General features: G+C 36.4%; 2 protein-coding genes across 2 annotated transcripts; both read left to right on the forward strand.

Annotated features, from left to right (window-relative positions):
• Window positions 1-3,135: 3,135 nt before the first annotated feature.
• Window positions 3,136-5,165, forward strand: LOC133694348 (pentatricopeptide repeat-containing protein At1g09190-like). The gene has a single exon (XM_062115845.1). The coding sequence runs from the start codon at window positions 3,210-3,212 to the stop codon at window positions 4,515-4,517; it is 1,308 nt and encodes a 435-aa protein (XP_061971829.1). The 5' UTR covers window positions 3,136-3,209; the 3' UTR covers window positions 4,518-5,165.
• A 5,603-nt stretch (window positions 5,166-10,768) lies between these two features.
• LOC133695171 (pentatricopeptide repeat-containing protein At1g09190-like) lies at window positions 10,769-13,027 on the forward strand. The gene has a single exon (XM_062117028.1). The coding sequence runs from the start codon at window positions 10,922-10,924 to the stop codon at window positions 12,377-12,379; it is 1,458 nt and encodes a 485-aa protein (XP_061973012.1). The 5' UTR covers window positions 10,769-10,921; the 3' UTR covers window positions 12,380-13,027.
• Window positions 13,028-20,058: the final 7,031 nt, after the last annotated feature.

Below are 20,058 nucleotides of genomic sequence, written 5' to 3' on the forward strand. Positions count from 1 at the left end.
ACTGATCAAAATCCTTTATTTATTTATTTATTATAAAGCTGTTTGTATAACTCACTTTCACAACTTGTGCTCCTCATTATCCAGTCATTCCATCCAATCTAACTCCTCCTGAAAATATAAATTTCCCTAGCTTTAAAATCTTGGATTTTACCTAATTAAAGAAATAAATTAATGAATGTCTCACCTCTTCACCCAGTGCAGACAGAGATTTCCACTGGAGGCTCACAAGATGATGACCCATTCCTAAAACCATCGCACGTTTGTACGATCCCACCAACTTAATCTGTCACAGATCATCAGCAACCCATCTGTCCATCTTCTCTAAATCTTTCAGCAACTACTTCCATTGAAGCTGATGTTCTTGGGATTTTATCTTGAGACACAATAAGTAACTATACCCAACTTATCTTTAATGCGTCTTTGGAGGGATATGAGTGTCCGCTCCGTTGTATAACTGTTCTCTCCGAGCATCTCACATCTTCTCTTCGCGATTTTAAGAACAGGAATCGATGAAATTGAATAAAGTGCAAGAAAAACGAACACGAGGAGAGACATGCCAGCATGGGGAGGTATTAATTCGTCTCCTATGAATGTATCTGTATTTTGGGCTTCCTCGATAATCCCCTTCAGATCAATTTCAGCCAATTATAACTCTGTCTTTAATTCATTCACCTCCGTTTCGGTTTCCTCTTTTTTCTGGATTTTATGTAATTTTTGGATACAAATTGATTTACTCCAATATTCCAAAACAATGGTTTGTATTAAACATTTAATTCACATTAAAAACTTTACCTCACGAAAAAATATTTCTCTAACAAGCAAATAGTTGCATTTGTTCATGTTCGTTCTAGTTTTTTCCGAACTGGGTTTTATACAAGTATGGTCTAATGCTGTTGCTGTTGCTGTGTGCAGCGAAAGGGCCACCGGTGCGAAGGAAGCCGTTGAAGCATAGGGACTATGAAGTCGATCTCAAAGTTCTGGCCGGGGAAAACTCAGTTTAGCTACTTGTTTTATACAACTTTAGATATTAACAAACTTGTTTTACCACATATTACCTTTCCACTTGGATTTTGTTCGTCGTGTGGCCACTTCCAAAGCTTCTGAATACCATTTGCTCCTGGAGCCAGCATACCAGCACCAGAATTTGTGTATAGAAGACGAACCACCTGGATAGAAAAATGAGAAGGGTGACATATTATCAGACTAGAAAATCAGGCGGTACAACATGAACATTAGAAGAAACTTCAAGCACCTTGCTGGAGGTGTCTGTGCTCTCAGGCTTAAAGCACCTTGCTGCAGGTGTCCATGCTCTCAGGCAAGGCAAGCAATCCACAATCCCCGGGATCTACAATTTCAGCCAACTGCCATGGTTTTGTTTTATCAATCACATCATCCGCAGTTCTCCGTATGGATGTAGTTTCTAAATGAATAATAAAAAAAAATGTGTATCCCATCTTAAAAATTCCTTTTAAGGGATTGTAAGTATGAGTTTTTATGGTTTAATAAATTAAGTGAAAATTACGATGAATGAACTCTATTAATAGGTTTTTTAATATTATTATATAAATATTTATAAAATCAAAAGATATCATTTGATATTTAATATGTTGGTGAAATTAATTTATTTTGAATTAATTCTTTAATTTTTATAATTAATTTTGATATTCATAATTGTTGGGATACAACTGAATAGCAAATATTAAATTTAATTTAAAATATAATTGTTTCATTAATAGTCATATAGCTTTATTAACAGTCATAATATTAATAAATATAATGTTTGGTTATAATATTTTCAAGTTTAATAAATATGTTACTACACATAAAACACATATACGAAAAGACAAATATATTTTATTTTCTTTGTCTTTTTATTTTTTATTTTTTTTTAAATGTTTAAAAAGTTTAGTTGTATTCTAGAGATGTTTTCTCCATATAGAATAAATAAACACTTTAAAAATAATATTTTCAGACTCTAAACCAACTTTTTATTTGTTTTTATTTTAAACAGTTTCTCTAACAATCGGCATTTCCATCATCGGACCAACTCTATTCTTAAAGAAGTAATTCAAAGACAAAAACATTAGTATCAATCATTTGGACTGCACAATTTGTTAGAAAACAATATCCATGGGGGGGGGGGGGGGGGGGGGGTGGGGTGGGGTGGGGGGATCATAAACATGGCAAAGCCATCAAAGCAGAGCCAATTTTCTTCATGGATGCCTCTTTCACCAAGCAAAGAAACTATTAAGCAAACAGCATGTCCAGCATGCAGGGGTACATGGTAACTTGAACAGAGCACGTTATAAAAACGAAATAAATAGATGATCCCATCTTCACTGCTAAAACCACAGCTAATACTGCATCTGGGTAATGCGTTTAACTCGGGCCAAGCAAACAATAAACTCAAATACTTCTCCAATCTCCATGCCTGAAAGTAGCATGCAGGTTTTGAAGAAACCATGAATGAATCAAACTAGAGATAAAATCATGCAGCTTGTGAGTGTCTGCATGTGTTAGCGGGACAAATTCAAAAAGAAAGCACTGTCTGCAGAGAAGAGATTTGATACTAATATAATCTCATACAATTTAACAGTCAGATTGTGAGTGTTGGATGACTATGTTAATCGCGTTAGTCACAACGAAAAGTGAGATACACCGAGAAAAATAAAAGCTAGCTCTAAGCTTCCAATGAAAAACAATCATAGAAGCTCGACTTAGCCACTTAAATTACATGCTCTCCTTGGAGCAAGGGCATTCACGCTACTATGGCTCCTGTTTTTTCACGGAGCATTGGAGCTCCATCAATGACTAGCTATTTAATTTTTATGAGTTGTATATGGCGAGTAATTGGAGTACTCTTCAAATATTATTATTGAATATAATATTAGATTTTCAAGTTTAATTCATCAATATTATATTGATATGTTTTAATAGGTTAATTTAAAATCTAGTCGATCTAAAATTTAATTCAAATTAAATTTTTAAAAAATTATTTTAAATAACCTAATAAAAAATAAATTCAAAATCTTTTTCAATTCATTCTCTATTGATATATTTCAAAACCAAGCTAAGCTAATAATAAAGTCAAAACCACTATACAAAAATACAAGATGGGCTTCGCAATTTTTTAAATTACAGTTAATGAACTCCCGCCAAACCCCAGCTTACTTTAAATTTCTGTTACAAGTAAAACAGAAAGAGGAAGGATGAGCAGAGCTTGCAGGGAGATTGAGCGCAACATCTTGCGCCTTCTCCACGGGCGCGAAACCCGAACACAGCTCCGTGAGATACACGCACATTTCCTTCGACGTGGTCTCAACCAACTCAACCAAATCCTTTCCCATTTCGTCTCCATTTGCGGGTCACTAAACAAAATGGCCTATGCGAATCGGATTTTTAAGGCGTGTTCCAGTCTTGGCGTGCTTCAACTTGGGAAATGTATGCACAAGGAGGTTCTTGTTGTTGGGTTCGAGGGTTTTAGCGCAATAAGAATTGGGGTTATAGAGTTGTATAGTTCTTGTGGGGTAATGGAAGATGCTGAGAAAGTGTTTGATGAAATGTATCAAAGAGATGTGATTGTTTGGAATTTGATGATTCGTGGGTTTTGTAAGAGAGGGGATGTTGATATGGGGTTGTGTTTTTTTAGACAGATGAGAAAGCGGAGTGTTGTTTCGTGGAATATCATGATTTCTTGCCTAGCACAAAGTCGGCGGGATAGTGAAGCTTTAGGACTTTTTCATGATATGCTGGATTGGGGATTTAAGCCGGATGAGGCAACCGTAGTTACTGTTCTGCCTATTTGTGCTCGTTTGGGTTCTCTTGATGTTGGGAAATGGATTCATTCTTATGCAAAATCAAGTGGGCTTTATCGAGATTTTGTAGCTGTGGGCAATGCACTAGTGGATTTTTACAATAAATCCGGCATGTTTGAGACTGCTAGAAGGGTATTTGATGAGATGCCTCGAAAGAACGTGATTTCTTGGAACACATTAATTTCGGGTTTGGCTTTTAATGGGAATGGTGAACTTGGGGTTGAATTGTTGGAGGAGATGATGAACGAAGGGGTAAGCCCCAATGATGCGACATTTGTTGGGGTTTTATCGTGTTGTGCTCATGCAGGACTGTTTGAAAGAGGGAGGGAATTGCTTGCTTCAATGGTGGAGCATCATCAAATCGAGCCTAAACTTGAGCACTATGGATGCATGGTTGATCTCCTAGGGCGTAGTGGATGTGTGAGGGAGGCTTATGACCTGATTAGAATCATGCCTGCGGGAACTCCAAATGCTGCTCTATGGGGTTCCTTGCTTAGTGCTTGCCGTACACACGGTGATGTAGAGCTTGCACACCTTGCAGTAAAAGAGCTTATTGATCTTGAACCATGGAATTCTGGCAACTATGTGTTGTTGTCGAATATGTATGCAGAGGAAGAGAGATGGGACAAAGTTGCAAATGTACGAGGGATGATGAGGGAGAAGAATGTCAAGAAGACACCAGGGCAGAGTGTTATTGGATAAGTCTGCAGTGTTACTTTGATTGAGCGATTATTCTTGATTCTCACGCTGGCTATACCGTGTGTCCTTCACAGCAAGCAAGGCTTGCAATTCAAGAATGAACGAAGCATCTAACAACCTTTTAACATCCTGCATAAGTTCAAAGGAGTTTCAGCAAGCAAAGCTGCACGAATGCCTATGAAAGTGCAAGGAGGGGAGAATTTGTGAAAGTAGTAGAAAACCTAGCAAGGAAATTCAGGGGCGGCGGACTAACACTAAATACTATTTTGGTCGATTTATTTTCAAGACAATCAAATCTAGAGGGTACCTGTTTCAACCCCTAATTTCTTTTGACATATATGGTCTCTCATTTTATTGTTAAAAAAAGCTTGTGAGACAGTACTTGTCAAATCTCATAAAAGCATGAATATCAGTTCCTCAAGCTTCCAGCATGTGTCTATGTCTGTGCTGTATAGAAGAATGTGTATTGGGTCATAGTTGCCGTGGAATTATAGAAACGGCAACGAAGGGCAGTGGAATGTATGTTTAAAGCTTTGTTAAGCGGTAAGATGTAGAAAGGCTAGTACAGAGCATCTGTCAATGCATGATTTTAGGACTACCATTTTAATAAAATGATGCTCAAACTGCTGATTTTATCCATTTTATGTTTAATTCCATTCTGTTTTGTGAAGATTGTTAAACCGAAGAAAGATATTCCTTGAGAGAGAGAGAAAGAGTAATGAAACAAGGAATTATTTATTCATAAGGGAAGTCTTACACAAACCAACTTTCTTCATCAGAAGCAATAACTAAATGGGACACAAACCAAGACCAATAGGAACTGAGAAAGAGGAAACCCTAAATGGCCATATTAACAAACAAAAAGCAACTGTGTAAAAGATCCAACTTCCCTATTAATAACCTGCCGACATCCAATGTTTAACCACCATTACAACGGGAATAGAAATTAACAGGTTGTTTCTTAACAGAAACAGCAGGCTTTTCTTCAGCTTTCACACTGACAGAAGGAATAGCATACCATGGTTTATTCTCTACTGAAGTTTCCAACTTCTCATTCCCTGTCTTGACTTCCTCCTTTGGTGTAGCAAACACAGGCCTCGCATAGCTTCTTCCTGCAGAAAAGCTGCTCTCTCTCTGATCCATTTGCTTAAATTTTGCCAGAAAATCTTCAATAACTTTCTAGTGTGGTGGTAGAAAAAACAACAATGGTGGAATGCTATATATAGAGAACTATATGAGACTTCCTGTTTTCTTCATTTAATCGAAGTGTGACCTCTCGTTTTATGTTGACATGCATTAATGTTTGAAACCCTCAAGTCATCAAAGTATTGATCAGGTTGGTGCAATGCACCTTTTAAGTGCAGCCACTGTTTTCAATTCCTTAGTTAATGAATTCAATAATGTTTCACAATTACCATGAATTTTTAGTGATGTTAGTTTTAGTAAAACCATTATCTTTTTCATGACACCAAATCATCAATCGTGTTTTAAAGCTATAAATAAAAATGAAGTTTTCGAACTTTACAAATTAAATTTTTAAGTTTACCATATTTATAAGATTTAACTTGGAATTTTACCTGATCAACATGTGAATCAGTAATTCAGCCTGAATTTTGATTTTTTTTAAAATCAAACACTTGCGTTGATATGTTTTTTTTTTAAATCTTGTTATAAATGAAACCTGCCATGGGCTAGACTTTAATCTGTCGAGTCAGACAAGATTTTATAGCTATAAGATTTAACCGTAATATGCCTCTCTTTTTTTTAATGATTCTGAAAAGGAAAACTAGGAATCATTTAATTTTGACGTGGGAAAGTTTCTAACACAAATCAACATAAACATAATTAAGAAAGAAACAATGCTAACAAAGTGGAGCCACCAAAAACTGATCCACTTTTAGGAGACTCAAAAGCACCAAGCAAACAATTAAAAACACTCAAAAACTACCAATACTAAAATTGACCAAAACAAGGTAGCTAAAACATTGAAACCCAAATGCTTCTCTATGGGGTTCCTTGCATAGTGCTTGCCGTACTCATGGTGATGTAGAGCTTGCACATCTTGCAGTGAAAGAGCTTATTGATCTTGAACCATGGAATTCAGGCAACTATGTGTTGTCGTTGAATATATACGCAGAGGAAGAGAGATGGAGCAAAGTTGCGAATGCACGAGGGATGATGAGGGAGAGGAATGTCAAGAAGACACCAGGGCAGAGTGTTAATCGATAAGCCAGCAGAGTTACTTTGATTGAGCGATTACTCTTGATTGGCATACTGGTTTTACCGAGTCTCCTTCACAGAAAGGCTTGCAATTCAAGAATGAATGAAGCATCTAGCAACCTCTTAACATCGTGCATAAGTTCAAAGGCGTTTCAGCAAAGCAAAGCTGTGCGAATGCTGATGGCAATGCAAGAAGCAGAAAAAGTAAGTTCGGGGATGGCGGACTAACACTAACACTAATTTGGCCGATGAAATTTCAACACAATCAAATCTAGAGGGTACCCTTTACAGACTCTAATTTCTTTGACATAAACATGGCTGTCTTGGAATTATGTCAACACCAACGAAGTGCAGTGGGATATATACTTGAAAGTTCTGCTTGGGCACTTAGCGGTAAGATGTACAGAGGCTAGTGCAGGGAAACTGTGATTGAATGATTTTAATACTACTGATGTTGATAAAATGATGCTCATGAAATTGCTGATTATATCCATTTTTTATGCTTAATTTCCTTCTGTTTTGTGAAGATTGTTAAACCGAAGAAACATATTGCATGAGAGAGAGTAATGAAACAAGGAATTATTTATTCATAAGGGAAGTCTTACACAAACCAACTTTCTTCATCAAAAGGAATAACAAACTGCGACACACAAACCAAGACCCAGTAGGAACTGAGAAACAGGAAGCCCTAAATGGCCATATTAACGAACAAAAAGCAACTGTGTAAAACATCCAACTTCCCTCTTAATAACTTGCCGACATCCAATATTGTTTAACCACCATTACAACGGGAATAGAAATAAACAGGTTGTTTCTTAACAGACACAGCAGGCTTTTCTTCAGCTTTCACACTGACAGAAGGAACAGCATACCATGGTTTACTCTCTACTGAAGTTTCCAACTTCACATAATTCCCTGTCTTGACTTTCTCCTTCGGTGTAGCAAACACAGGCCTTGCATAGCTTCTTGCGGGAGAAAATAAGCTTCTCTCTCCCTGATCCATTTGCTTAAATTTTGCCAGAAAAACTTCAGCAGTAACTTTCTAGTGGGGTGGTAGAAAAAAACAACAATGGTGGAATGCTATATATAGAGGACTTTATGAGACTTCCTGTTTAATTTCTTCATTTAATCGAAGTGTGACCTCTCGTTTTATGTTGACGAGCTAGAAATGTTCGTCCTGCATGCACTTGCAAGGTTCATTACAAAAGTCACTTGTTCTGATGGTTAACTCACTGTATCCAAATAGGTGATGTCTGAGGTTCAACTACTGAAAAAAAGATTTCTGATCTTTTTGTTGCGTGCGTGCGAATGTTTGTATGCTTAGCTAGCTCATGTTGATATATTCCTTAAATTTGCTTTAGTTATCGCAATTCAAGATTGAATGAAGCATCTAGCAACCTTTTAACATCCTGCACAAGATCAAAGGACTTTCAGCAACCAAAGCTGTGCGAATGCTGATTACGGTGCAAGGAGGGAAGGATTTGCACTACTATTTTGTGAAAGTAGCAGAAAAACCTAGTAAGGAAGTTCGGGGACGGCGGACTAACACTACTATTTTGGGCGATGTATTTTGAAGACAATCAAATCTAGAGGGTACCCTTTGCAACCCTTAATTTCTTTGACATAAATGGTCTCTTTAATTTTATTGTTAAAAGAAGACTTGTGAGCTAGTACTTGTCAAATCTATTGAAAGCATAAATACTAGTTCCTCAAGCTTCCATATGTGTATGTTTGTGCTGTATAGAAGATTGTGTATTGGGTCATGGTTGCCGTGGAATTATGGAAACACCAACGAAAGGCAGTGGAATATATGTTTGAAAGCTTTGTTTAGCTGTAAGATGTAGGAAGGCTAGTGCTGGGCAACTGTCATTGGATGATTTTAACAGTTCTTCTATGTTCATAAAATGATGCTCAAACAGCTGATTTTATCCTTCTTTATGTTTAATTCCCATCTGCTTTGTGAAGATTGTTAAACTGAAGACACATATTACGTTATAGAAAGAGAAAGGGTCATGAAACAAGGAATTATTTATTCATAAGGGAAGACATACACAAACCGAATTTCTTCACCAGAAGCAATAACAAAATGGGACACAAACGAAGACCAAACCCTAAATGGCCATATTAACAAACAAAAAGCACTGTGTGAAACATCCCACTTCCCTCTTATTAACTTGCCGACGTTAATGTTTATCCACCATTACAACGGGAATAGAAATTAACAGGTTGTTCCTTAACAGAAACAGTAGGTTTTTCTTCAGCTTTCACACTGACAGAAGGGACAGCATACCGTGGTTTATTCTCTACTGAAGTTTCCAACTTCACATTCCCTGTCTCGACTTCCTCCTTTGGTGTAGCAAACACAGGCCTTGCATAGCTTCTTTCTGAATAATAGCTGCTCTCTCTCTCCATTGCTTAAACTTTGCCAGAAAAACTTCTATATCTTTTTAATGTGGTGGTAGATAAAACAACGATGAAGGAATGCTATATATAGAGGACTATATAAGACTTCCTGTTCTTCTTCATTTAATTAAAGTGTGACCTCTCGTTTTATGTTGACATGCAATATTGATGTTTGAAACCCTTGAGTCATCAAAGTGTGTGCCTTATTCAGGTTAGTGCAATGCACCCTTTAAGTGCAGCAAATGTTTTCAATTTCTTAGTTAATGAAATCATTAAGTTTTCACAATTACCATAAATTTTAGTGAATGTTAGTTTTGGGAAAACCAATTATCTTTTTAATGGAAACTAATCATTAATCTTCTGAAAATATTGTATGTTTTGAAGTTATAAAAATAATATAAATTCTTCAAGATTTACGAATCTACCATCCTTTTATATATAAATAAAATATCCAACTTGGTATCCGATAAAATTCAAAACTAGGATTGAGGTCTGAGTTATGTAAATTAACTCGTAGACAAGTGGGTCAACTTGGGTTTTAATAATGTTTTAGAAAAGAACTTGAAATAGCATTTGATGATAAAAAAATAAAAACCTCAGTTTAAAGTGAAAAAGCCATCCATGGAAGGTGGGGAATAGATCATAAACAGGGCAAAGCCATCAAAGCAGTGCCAATTTTCTTCATGGATAGCTTTTCACCAAGCAAAGAAATTATTATGCAAACATCATGTCCAGCATGCAGGGGTACATGGTAACTTGAACAGAGCACGTTATAAGATGATCCCATCTTCACTGCTAAAACCACAGCTAATATATACTGCATCTGGGTAATGAGTTAAACTCGGGCCAAGCAAACAATAAACTCAAATACTTCTCCAATCTCCATGCCTGAAAGTAGCATGCAGGTTTTGAAGAAACCATGAATGAATCAAACTAGAGATAAAATCATGCAGCTTGTGAGTGTCTGCATGTGTCAGCGGGACAAATTCAAAAAGAAAGCACTGTCTGCAGAGAAGAGATTTGATACTAATATAATCTCAAACAATTTAACAGTCAGAATGTGAGTGTTGGATGACTATGTCAATGGCATTAGTCACAACGAAAAGTGAGATGCACCGAGGAAAATAAAAGCTAGCTCTAAGCTTCCAATGGAAAACAATCACAGAAGCTCGACTTAGCCACTTAAATTACATGCATGCTCTCCTCGGAGCAAGGACATAACGCTACTATGGCTCCTGTTTTTTCAAGGAAGCATTGGAGCTCTAGCTATTTAATTTTTATGAGTTGTATATGGCGAGTAATTGGAGTACTCTTCAAATATTATTATTGAATATAATATTAGATTTTAATATTATTATTGAAAATAATATATTGTTCTGTTTTACTTTTTAAATTTTTTTTGAAAATTAACCTCAAATAACCTAATTAATTTTAAAAAATAAATTTAAAATCTTTAAAATTGAGCAAAACAAGGTAGCTAAAACATTGAAACCCAAATGCTGCTCTATTAGTTAAATTTAAAATCTTTAAAATCTTCACTGCTAAAACCACAGCTAATACTGCATCTGGGTAATGAGTTAAATTCGGGCCAAGCAAACAATAAACTCAAATACTTCTCCAATCTCAATGCTCATAAACCAAGCTAACCTTCTTATAATAAAGTCAAAACCACTATACAAAAATACAAGAAGGGCTTTGCCATTTTTTAAATTACAGTTAATGAACTCCCGCCAAACCCCACCTTACTTTAAATTTCTGTTACAAGTAAACCAGAAAGAGGAAGGATGAGCAGAGCTTGCAGGGAGATTGAGCGCAACATCTTGCGCCTTCTCCACGGGCGCGAAACCCGAACACAGCTCCGTGAGATACACGCACATTTCCTTCGACGTGGTCTCAACCAACTCAACCAAATCCTTTCCCATTTCGTCTCCATTTGCGGGTCACTAAACAAAATGGCCTATGCGAATCGGATTTTTAAGCAAACCCAGAACCCCACTATAATCCTATTCAATGCAATGATTAAAGGGTATTCTTTAAATGGACCCTTTGAAGAGTCTTTCCGTTTGTTTTCTTCAATGAAAAATCGAGGTATTTGGCCGGATGAGTACACGCTTGCGCCTTTGCTTAAGGCGTGTTCAAGTCTTGGCGTGCTTCAACTTGGGAAATGTATGCACAAGGAGGTTCTTGTTGTTGGGTTCGAGTGTTTTAGCGCAATAAGAATTGGGGTTATAGAGTTGTATAGTTCTTGTGGGGTAATGGAAGATGCTGAGAAAGTGTTTGATGAAATGTATCAAAGAGATGTGATTGTTTGGAATTTGATGATTCGTGGGTTTTGTAAGAGAGGGGATGTTGATATGGGGTTGTGTTTTTTTAGACAGATGAGAAAGCGGAGTGTTGTTTCGTGGAATATCATGATTTCTTGCCTCGCACAAAGTCGGCGGGATAGTGAAGCTTTAGGACTTTTTCATGATATGCTGGATTGGGGATTTAAGCCGGATGAGGCAACCGTAGTTACTGTTCTGCCTATTTGTGCTCGTTTGGGTTCTCTTGATGTTGGGAAATGGATTCATTCTTATGCAAAATCAAGTGGGCTTTATCGAGATTTTGTAGCTGTGGGCAATGCACTAGTGGATTTTTACAATAAATCCGGCATGTTTGAGACTGCTAGAAGGGTATTTGATGAGATGCCTCGAAAGAACGTGATTTCTTGGAACACATTAATTTCGGGTTTGGCTTTTAATGGGAATGGTGAACTTGGGGTTGCATTGTTGGAGGAGATGATGAACGAAGGGGTAAGCCCCAATGATGCGACATTTGTTGGGGTTTTATCGTGTTGTGCTCACGCAGGACTGTTTGAAAGAGGGAAGGAATTGCTTGCTTCAATGGTGGAGCATCATCAAATCGAGCCTAAACTTGAGCACTATGGATGCATGGTTGATCTCCTAGGGCGTAGTGGATGTGTGAGGGAGGCTTATGACCTGATTAGAAGTATGCCTGGGGGAACTCCAAATGCTGCTTTATGGGGTTCCTTGCTTAGTGCTTGCCGTACACACGGTGATGTAGAGCTTGCACACCTTGCAGTAAAAGAGCTTATTGATCTTGAACCATGGAATTCTGGCAACTATGTGTTGTTGTCGAATATGTATGCAGAGGAAGAGAGATGGGAAAAAGTTGCAAATGTACGAGGGGTGATGAGGGAGAAGAATGTCAAGAAGACACCAGGGCAGAGTGTTATTGGATAAGTCTGCAGTGTTACTTTGATTGAGCGATTATTCTTGATTCTCACACTGGCTATACCGTGTGTCCTTCACAGCAAGCAAGGCTTGCAATTCAAGAATGAACGAAGCATCTAACAACCTTTTAACATCCTGCATAAGTTCAAAGGAGTTTCAGCAAGCAAAGCTGCACGAATGCCTATGAAAGTGCAAGGAGGGGAGAATTTGTGAAAGTAGTAGAAAACCTAGCAAGGAAATTCAGGGGCGGCGGACTAACACTAAATACTATTTTGGTCGATTTATTTTCAAGACAATCAAATCTAGAGGGTACCTGTTTCAACCCCTAATTTCTTTTGACATATATGGTCTCTCATTTTATTGTTAAAAAAAGCTTGTGAGACAGTACTTGTCAAATCTCATAAAAGCATGAATATCAGTTCCTCAAGCTTCCAGCATGTGTCTATGTCTGTGCTGTATAGAAGAATGTGTATTGGGTCATAGTTGCCGTGGAATTATAGAAACGGCAACGAAGGGCAGTGGAATGTATGTTTAAAGCTTTGTTAAGCGGTAAGATGTAGAAAGGCTAGTACAGAGCATCTGTCAATGCATGATTTTAGGACTACCATTTTAATAAAATGATGCTCAAACTGCTGATTTTATCCATTTTATGTTTAATTCCATTCTGTTTTGTGAAGATTGTTAAACCGAAGAAAGATATTCCTTGAGAGAGAGAGAAAGAGTAATGAAACAAGGAATTATTTATTCATAAGGGAAGTCTTACACAAACCAACTTTCTTCATCAGAAGCAATAACTAAATGGGACACAAACCAAGACCAATAGGAACTGAGAAAGAGGAAACCCTAAATGGCCATATTAACAAACAAAAAGCAACTGTGTAAAAGATCCAACTTCCCTATTAATAACCTGCCGACATCCAATGTTTAACCACCATTACAACGGGAATAGAAATTAACAGGTTGTTTCTTAACAGAAACAGCAGGCTTTTCTTCAGCTTTCACACTGACAGAAGGAATAGCATACCATGGTTTATTCTCTACTGAAGTTTCCAACTTCTCATTCCCTGTCTTGACTTCCTCCTTTGGTGTAGCAAACACAGGCCTCGCATAGCTTCTTCCTGCAGAAAAGCTGCTCTCTCTCTGATCCATTTGCTTAAATTTTGCCAGAAAATCTTCAATAACTTTCTAGTGTGGTGGTAGAAAAAACAACAATGGTGGAATGCTATATATAGAGAACTATATGAGACTTCCTGTTTTCTTCATTTAATCGAAGTGTGACCTCTCGTTTTATGTTGACATGCATTAATGTTTGAAACCCTCAAGTCATCAAAGTATTGATCAGGTTGGTGCAATGCACCTTTTAAGTGCAGCCACTGTTTTCAATTCCTTAGTTAATGAATTCAATAATGTTTCACAATTACCATGAATTTTTAGTGATGTTAGTTTTAGTAAAACCATTATCTTTTTCATGACACCAAATCATCAATCGTGTTTTAAAGCTATAAATAAAAATGAAGTTTTCGAACTTTACAAATTAAATTTTTAAGTTTACCATATTTATAAGATTTAACTTGGAATTTTACCTGATCAACATGTGAATCAGTAATTCAGCCTGAATTTTGATTTTTTTTAAAATCAAACACTTGCGTTGATATGTTTTTTTTTTAAATCTTGTTATAAATGAAACCTGCCATGGGCTAGACTTTAATCTGTCGAGTCAGACAAGATTTTATAGCTATAAGATTTAACCGTAATATGCCTCTCTTTTTTTTAATGATTCTGAAAAGGAAAACTAGGAATCATTTAATTTTGACGTGGGAAAGTTTCTAACACAAATCAACATAAACATAATTAAGAAAGAAACAATGCTAACAAAGTGGAGCCACCAAAAACTGATCCACTTTTAGGAGACTCAAAAGCACCAAGCAAACAATTAAAAACACTCAAAAACTACCAATACTAAAATTGACCAAAACAAGGTAGCTAAAACATTGAAACCCAAATGCTTCTCTATGGGGTTCCTTGCATAGTGCTTGCCGTACTCATGGTGATGTAGAGCTTGCACATCTTGCAGTGAAAGAGCTTATTGATCTTGAACCATGGAATTCAGGCAACTATGTGTTGTCGTTGAATATATACGCAGAGGAAGAGAGATGGAGCAAAGTTGCGAATGCACGAGGGATGATGAGGGAGAGGAATGTCAAGAAGACACCAGGGCAGAGTGTTAATCGATAAGCCAGCAGAGTTACTTTGATTGAGCGATTACTCTTGATTGGCATACTGGTTTTACCGAGTCTCCTTCACAGAAAGGCTTGCAATTCAAGAATGAATGAAGCATCTAGCAACCTCTTAACATCGTGCATAAGTTCAAAGGCGTTTCAGCAAAGCAAAGCTGTGCGAATGCTGATGGCAATGCAAGAAGCAGAAAAAGTAAGTTCGGGGATGGCGGACTAACACTAACACTAATTTGGCCGATGAAATTTCAACACAATCAAATCTAGAGGGTACCCTTTACAGACTCTAATTTCTTTGACATAAACATGGCTGTCTTGGAATTATGTCAACACCAACGAAGTGCAGTGGGATATATACTTGAAAGTTCTGCTTGGGCACTTAGCGGTAAGATGTACAGAGGCTAGTGCAGGGAAACTGTGATTGAATGATTTTAATACTACTGATGTTGATAAAATGATGCTCATGAAATTGCTGATTATATCCATTTTTTATGCTTAATTTCCTTCTGTTTTGTGAAGATTGTTAAACCGAAGAAACATATTGCATGAGAGAGAGTAATGAAACAAGGAATTATTTATTCATAAGGGAAGTCTTACACAAACCAACTTTCTTCATCAAAAGGAATAACAAACTGCGACACACAAACCAAGACCCAGTAGGAACTGAGAAACAGGAAGCCCTAAATGGCCATATTAACGAACAAAAAGCAACTGTGTAAAACATCCAACTTCCCTCTTAATAACTTGCCGACATCCAATATTGTTTAACCACCATTACAACGGGAATAGAAATAAACAGGTTGTTTCTTAACAGACACAGCAGGCTTTTCTTCAGCTTTCACACTGACAGAAGGAACAGCATACCATGGTTTACTCTCTACTGAAGTTTCCAACTTCACATAATTCCCTGTCTTGACTTTCTCCTTCGGTGTAGCAAACACAGGCCTTGCATAGCTTCTTGCGGGAGAAAATAAGCTTCTCTCTCCCTGATCCATTTGCTTAAATTTTGCCAGAAAAACTTCAGCAGTAACTTTCTAGTGGGGTGGTAGAAAAAAACAACAATGGTGGAATGCTATATATAGAGGACTTTATGAGACTTCCTGTTTAATTTCTTCATTTAATCGAAGTGTGACCTCTCGTTTTATGTTGACGAGCTAGAAATGTTCGTCCTGCATGCACTTGCAAGGTTCATTACAAAAGTCACTTGTTCTGATGGTTAACTCACTGTATCCAAATAGGTGATGTCTGAGGTTCAACTACTGAAAAAAAGATTTCTGATCTTTTTGTTGCGTGCGTGCGAATGTTTGTATGCTTAGCTAGCTCATGTTGATATATTCCTTAAATTTGCTTTAGTTATCGCAATTCAAGATTGAATGAAGCATCTAGCAACCTTTTAACATCCTGCACAAGATCAAAGGACTTTCAGCAACCAAAGCTGTGCGAATGCTGATTACGGTGCAAGGAGGGAAGGATTTGCACTACTATTTTGTGAAAGTAGCAGAAAAACCTAGTAAGGAAGTTCGGGGACGGCGGACTAACACTACTATTTTGGGCGATGTATTTTGAAGACAATCAAATCTAGAGGGTACCCTTTGCAACCCTTAATTTCTTTGACATAAATGGTCTCTTTAATTTTATTGTTAAAAGAAGACTTGTGAGCTAGTACTTGTCAAATCTATTGAAAGCATAAATACTAGTTCCTCAAGCTTCCATATGTGTATGTTTGTGCTGTATAGAAGATTGTGTATTGGGTCATGGTTGCCGTGGAATTATGGAAACACCAACGAAAGGCAGTGGAATATATGTTTGAAAGCTTTGTTTAGCTGTAAGATGTAGGAAGGCTAGTGCTGGGCAACTGTCATTGGATGATTTTAACAGTTCTTCTATGTTCATAAAATGATGCTCAAACAGCTGATTTTATCCTTCTTTATGTTTAATTCCCATCTGCTTTGTGAAGATTGTTAAACTGAAGACACATATTACGTTATAGAAAGAGAAAGGGTCATGAAACAAGGAATTATTTATTCATAAGGGAAGACATACACAAACCGAATTTCTTCACCAGAAGCAATAACAAAATGGGACACAAACGAAGACCAAACCCTAAATGGCCATATTAACAAACAAAAAGCACTGTGTGAAACATCCCACTTCCCTCTTATTAACTTGCCGACGTTAATGTTTATCCACCATTACAACGGGAATAGAAATTAACAGGTTGTTCCTTAACAGAAACAGTAGGTTTTTCTTCAGCTTTCACACTGACAGAAGGGACAGCATACCGTGGTTTATTCTCTACTGAAGTTTCCAACTTCACATTCCCTGTCTCGACTTCCTCCTTTGGTGTAGCAAACACAGGCCTTGCATAGCTTCTTTCTGAATAATAGCTGCTCTCTCTCTCCATTGCTTAAACTTTGCCAGAAAAACTTCTATATCTTTTTAATGTGGTGGTAGATAAAACAACGATGAAGGAATGCTATATATAGAGGACTATATAAGACTTCCTGTTCTTCTTCATTTAATTAAAGTGTGACCTCTCGTTTTATGTTGACATGCAATATTGATGTTTGAAACCCTTGAGTCATCAAAGTGTGTGCCTTATTCAGGTTAGTGCAATGCACCCTTTAAGTGCAGCAAATGTTTTCAATTTCTTAGTTAATGAAATCATTAAGTTTTCACAATTACCATAAATTTTAGTGAATGTTAGTTTTGGGAAAACCAATTATCTTTTTAATGGAAACTAATCATTAATCTTCTGAAAATATTGTATGTTTTGAAGTTATAAAAATAATATAAATTCTTCAAGATTTACGAATCTACCATCCTTTTATATATAAATAAAATATCCAACTTGGTATCCGATAAAATTCAAAACTAGGATTGAGGTCTGAGTTATGTAAATTAACTCGTAGACAAGTGGGTCAACTTGGGTTTTAATAATGTTTTAGAAAAGAACTTGAAATAGCATTTGATGATAAAAAAATAAAAACCTCAGTTTAAAGTGAAAAAGCCATCCATGGAAGGTGGGGAATAGATCATAAACAGGGCAAAGCCATCAAAGCAGTGCCAATTTTCTTCATGGATAGCTTTTCACCAAGCAAAGAAATTATTATGCAAACATCATGTCCAGCATGCAGGGGTACATGGTAACTTGAACAGAGCACGTTATAAGATGATCCCATCTTCACTGCTAAAACCACAGCTAATATATACTGCATCTGGGTAATGAGTTAAACTCGGGCCAAGCAAACAATAAACTCAAATACTTCTCCAATCTCCATGCCTGAAAGTAGCATGCAGGTTTTGAAGAAACCATGAATGAATCAAACTAGAGATAAAATCATGCAGCTTGTGAGTGTCTGCATGTGTCAGCGGGACAATGTCACGACCCGAGTCCCGGATCCATGACCGGCACATAGGCAAGGTTCCCCTCCAAGGTTCCATACCTATGCGAACCCAAACTTACACACAACTTATCCTAACTCAATCAGAGTTCAACGCAGCATTAATAACAAAATCAACTTCATAATATAATTGAATTGTCTTAATACAAAAGTTTATAAAAGTTCAGAGTTTTGGAGCATTAACTAGACATAAAGGAAGGTACAAATTACTACCAAAAGAGCAGGTTCTGAAGGTCCAACAAAATGACCTGCTATCAAGCTATAAGCCTGAAAAGGATAAATAATGAGATGGTGAGTTCAACAACTCAGTGAGTAGATAACGTTCAATACACACACACGAGATAATACAGAAATGAGAAATATATATACAAGTATGGATTTAGGTTCTTATGGAAGTGTTCTCAAATTGGCCATAACAAGAAGATCATATGGTAAAACTCGTCAGAAAATCAAAATGCAATGAGCATGAGGCTCCGTACTGTGGGATGATCAGTCCACACAGGTTGGTGACTCCCCCGACCAACTAGGGTTCAGATACGATGTGCACAAAGACTAACACTACCCTGTTAGCATGGGTATTCTGACTGACATACCATAGGTTCATAATCATAATCTAACAAACATATTCATATCTCAAAACTCAACTCATGACATCAATCAAATGAGGAGCTATCAATTCAGAAGTCAATTCAAAATATATGTTGGTTCATATCAAGAATTCAGATTCAATAATTGATCATGCTTTATCAAAACAAGGATAATAATTAACATATATATTATCAAGAAGCATGATCCAATTCATATTAGCAAATCAAATATTTATAATATTTCTCATGCATATGGAAAATTATCCACTCACCTGACTCAAAAGCAACAAAACTCAAAGCTGATATCGAAGAAAATCCTACTGACGTCCCGCCGGTAGAATATCAGGATTATCTGAATATAAAGGAGACATATTTAAGAATGACTCAAAAGAATATATATATAACCTATTTAATACACCTATCTAAGGGTGTATTCCATAACCCTATATATTTTTGAACTAACTAGTTATCTTTCCTAAAAACCCAACGTTTAACGGTTTTCCCGAAATCTAATCCATAATAAAACAATTAATAAAATTGGTAATAATTCACTAAATAATCCTCAATTATTCATCAAACCAATCTGAAAAAGATAATAGTACAGCTAGGGACTAATCTGTAATTTATCATATTTTTAAGGGTCAAATTGCAACTTTTGTCTAATTGGAGGACCAAACTAAAATTTATCATAAATCCATGAATATACTGAAATTCTGATCATAATTCATCCTCATTTCTGTCCAGATCATCTCATTATTCTCCAGGGACCATTCTGGAATTTTACCAAATTTTTAGGATCAAATTGTATTTTTTGTCAAATTGGAGGACCAAATTGAAAGTGTTAAATTCTCTTATCTATACAATAATTCTGTCCATAATTCATATGTTATTCTGTTCAGAATCTTGGAATAGGCTCCAGGGACCATTCTGCAAATTTTCCAAAGTTTGGGGACTAAACTGTAATTTTCCAAAATTGAGGGACCAAATTGAATTTTCGTCATCTTCAACCTCCAACCCAGAATTTTCACAGAAACCTACTGTTCTCCACTGATTTTTAACTCAACATTCACCATTCAAACAAAACTATAACTCAAAATTATCACAATCTTCCATAATCAACTAAATCATCAATTAACCACAACAATCAACCCCTAACATTCAATTTTATTCATCAATTAAACTCAAAACACAAATTTCATAACCCTAACATTTATCAAAACCGAAATTAAAGCTAAAGAAAACATATTATATACATTAAAGCATAATCTTACCCCTTTTTATTTATTTCCTCCAACTCCTTTCCTTTTTCCCTTATTTTCCCCTCTTTTCTCTTCTTCTTCTTCTTCCTCTTTCTCCCTTCTCTCTCCCGTCAGTTTTTACTCTAAATTTTCTGATCTCTTGTTTTTTTTTTTTTTCTATTTATATATATTATGTATTTATACAATTACTACAATACCCTTCAT

Source organism: Populus nigra, chromosome 5 (assembly GCF_951802175.1).
Source record: "Populus nigra chromosome 5, ddPopNigr1.1, whole genome shotgun sequence".
In the NCBI taxonomy this organism is placed as follows: Eukaryota; Viridiplantae; Streptophyta; class Magnoliopsida; order Malpighiales; family Salicaceae; genus Populus; species Populus nigra.

What these genes read in the sequence shown, in the direction of transcription:
- LOC133694348 (XM_062115845.1), top strand. Translation starts at nt 3,210, where the DNA reads ATGAGCAGAGCTTGCAGGGAGATTGAGCGCAACATCTTGCGCCTTCTC.
- LOC133695171 (XM_062117028.1), top strand. Translation starts at nt 10,922, where the DNA reads ATGAGCAGAGCTTGCAGGGAGATTGAGCGCAACATCTTGCGCCTTCTC.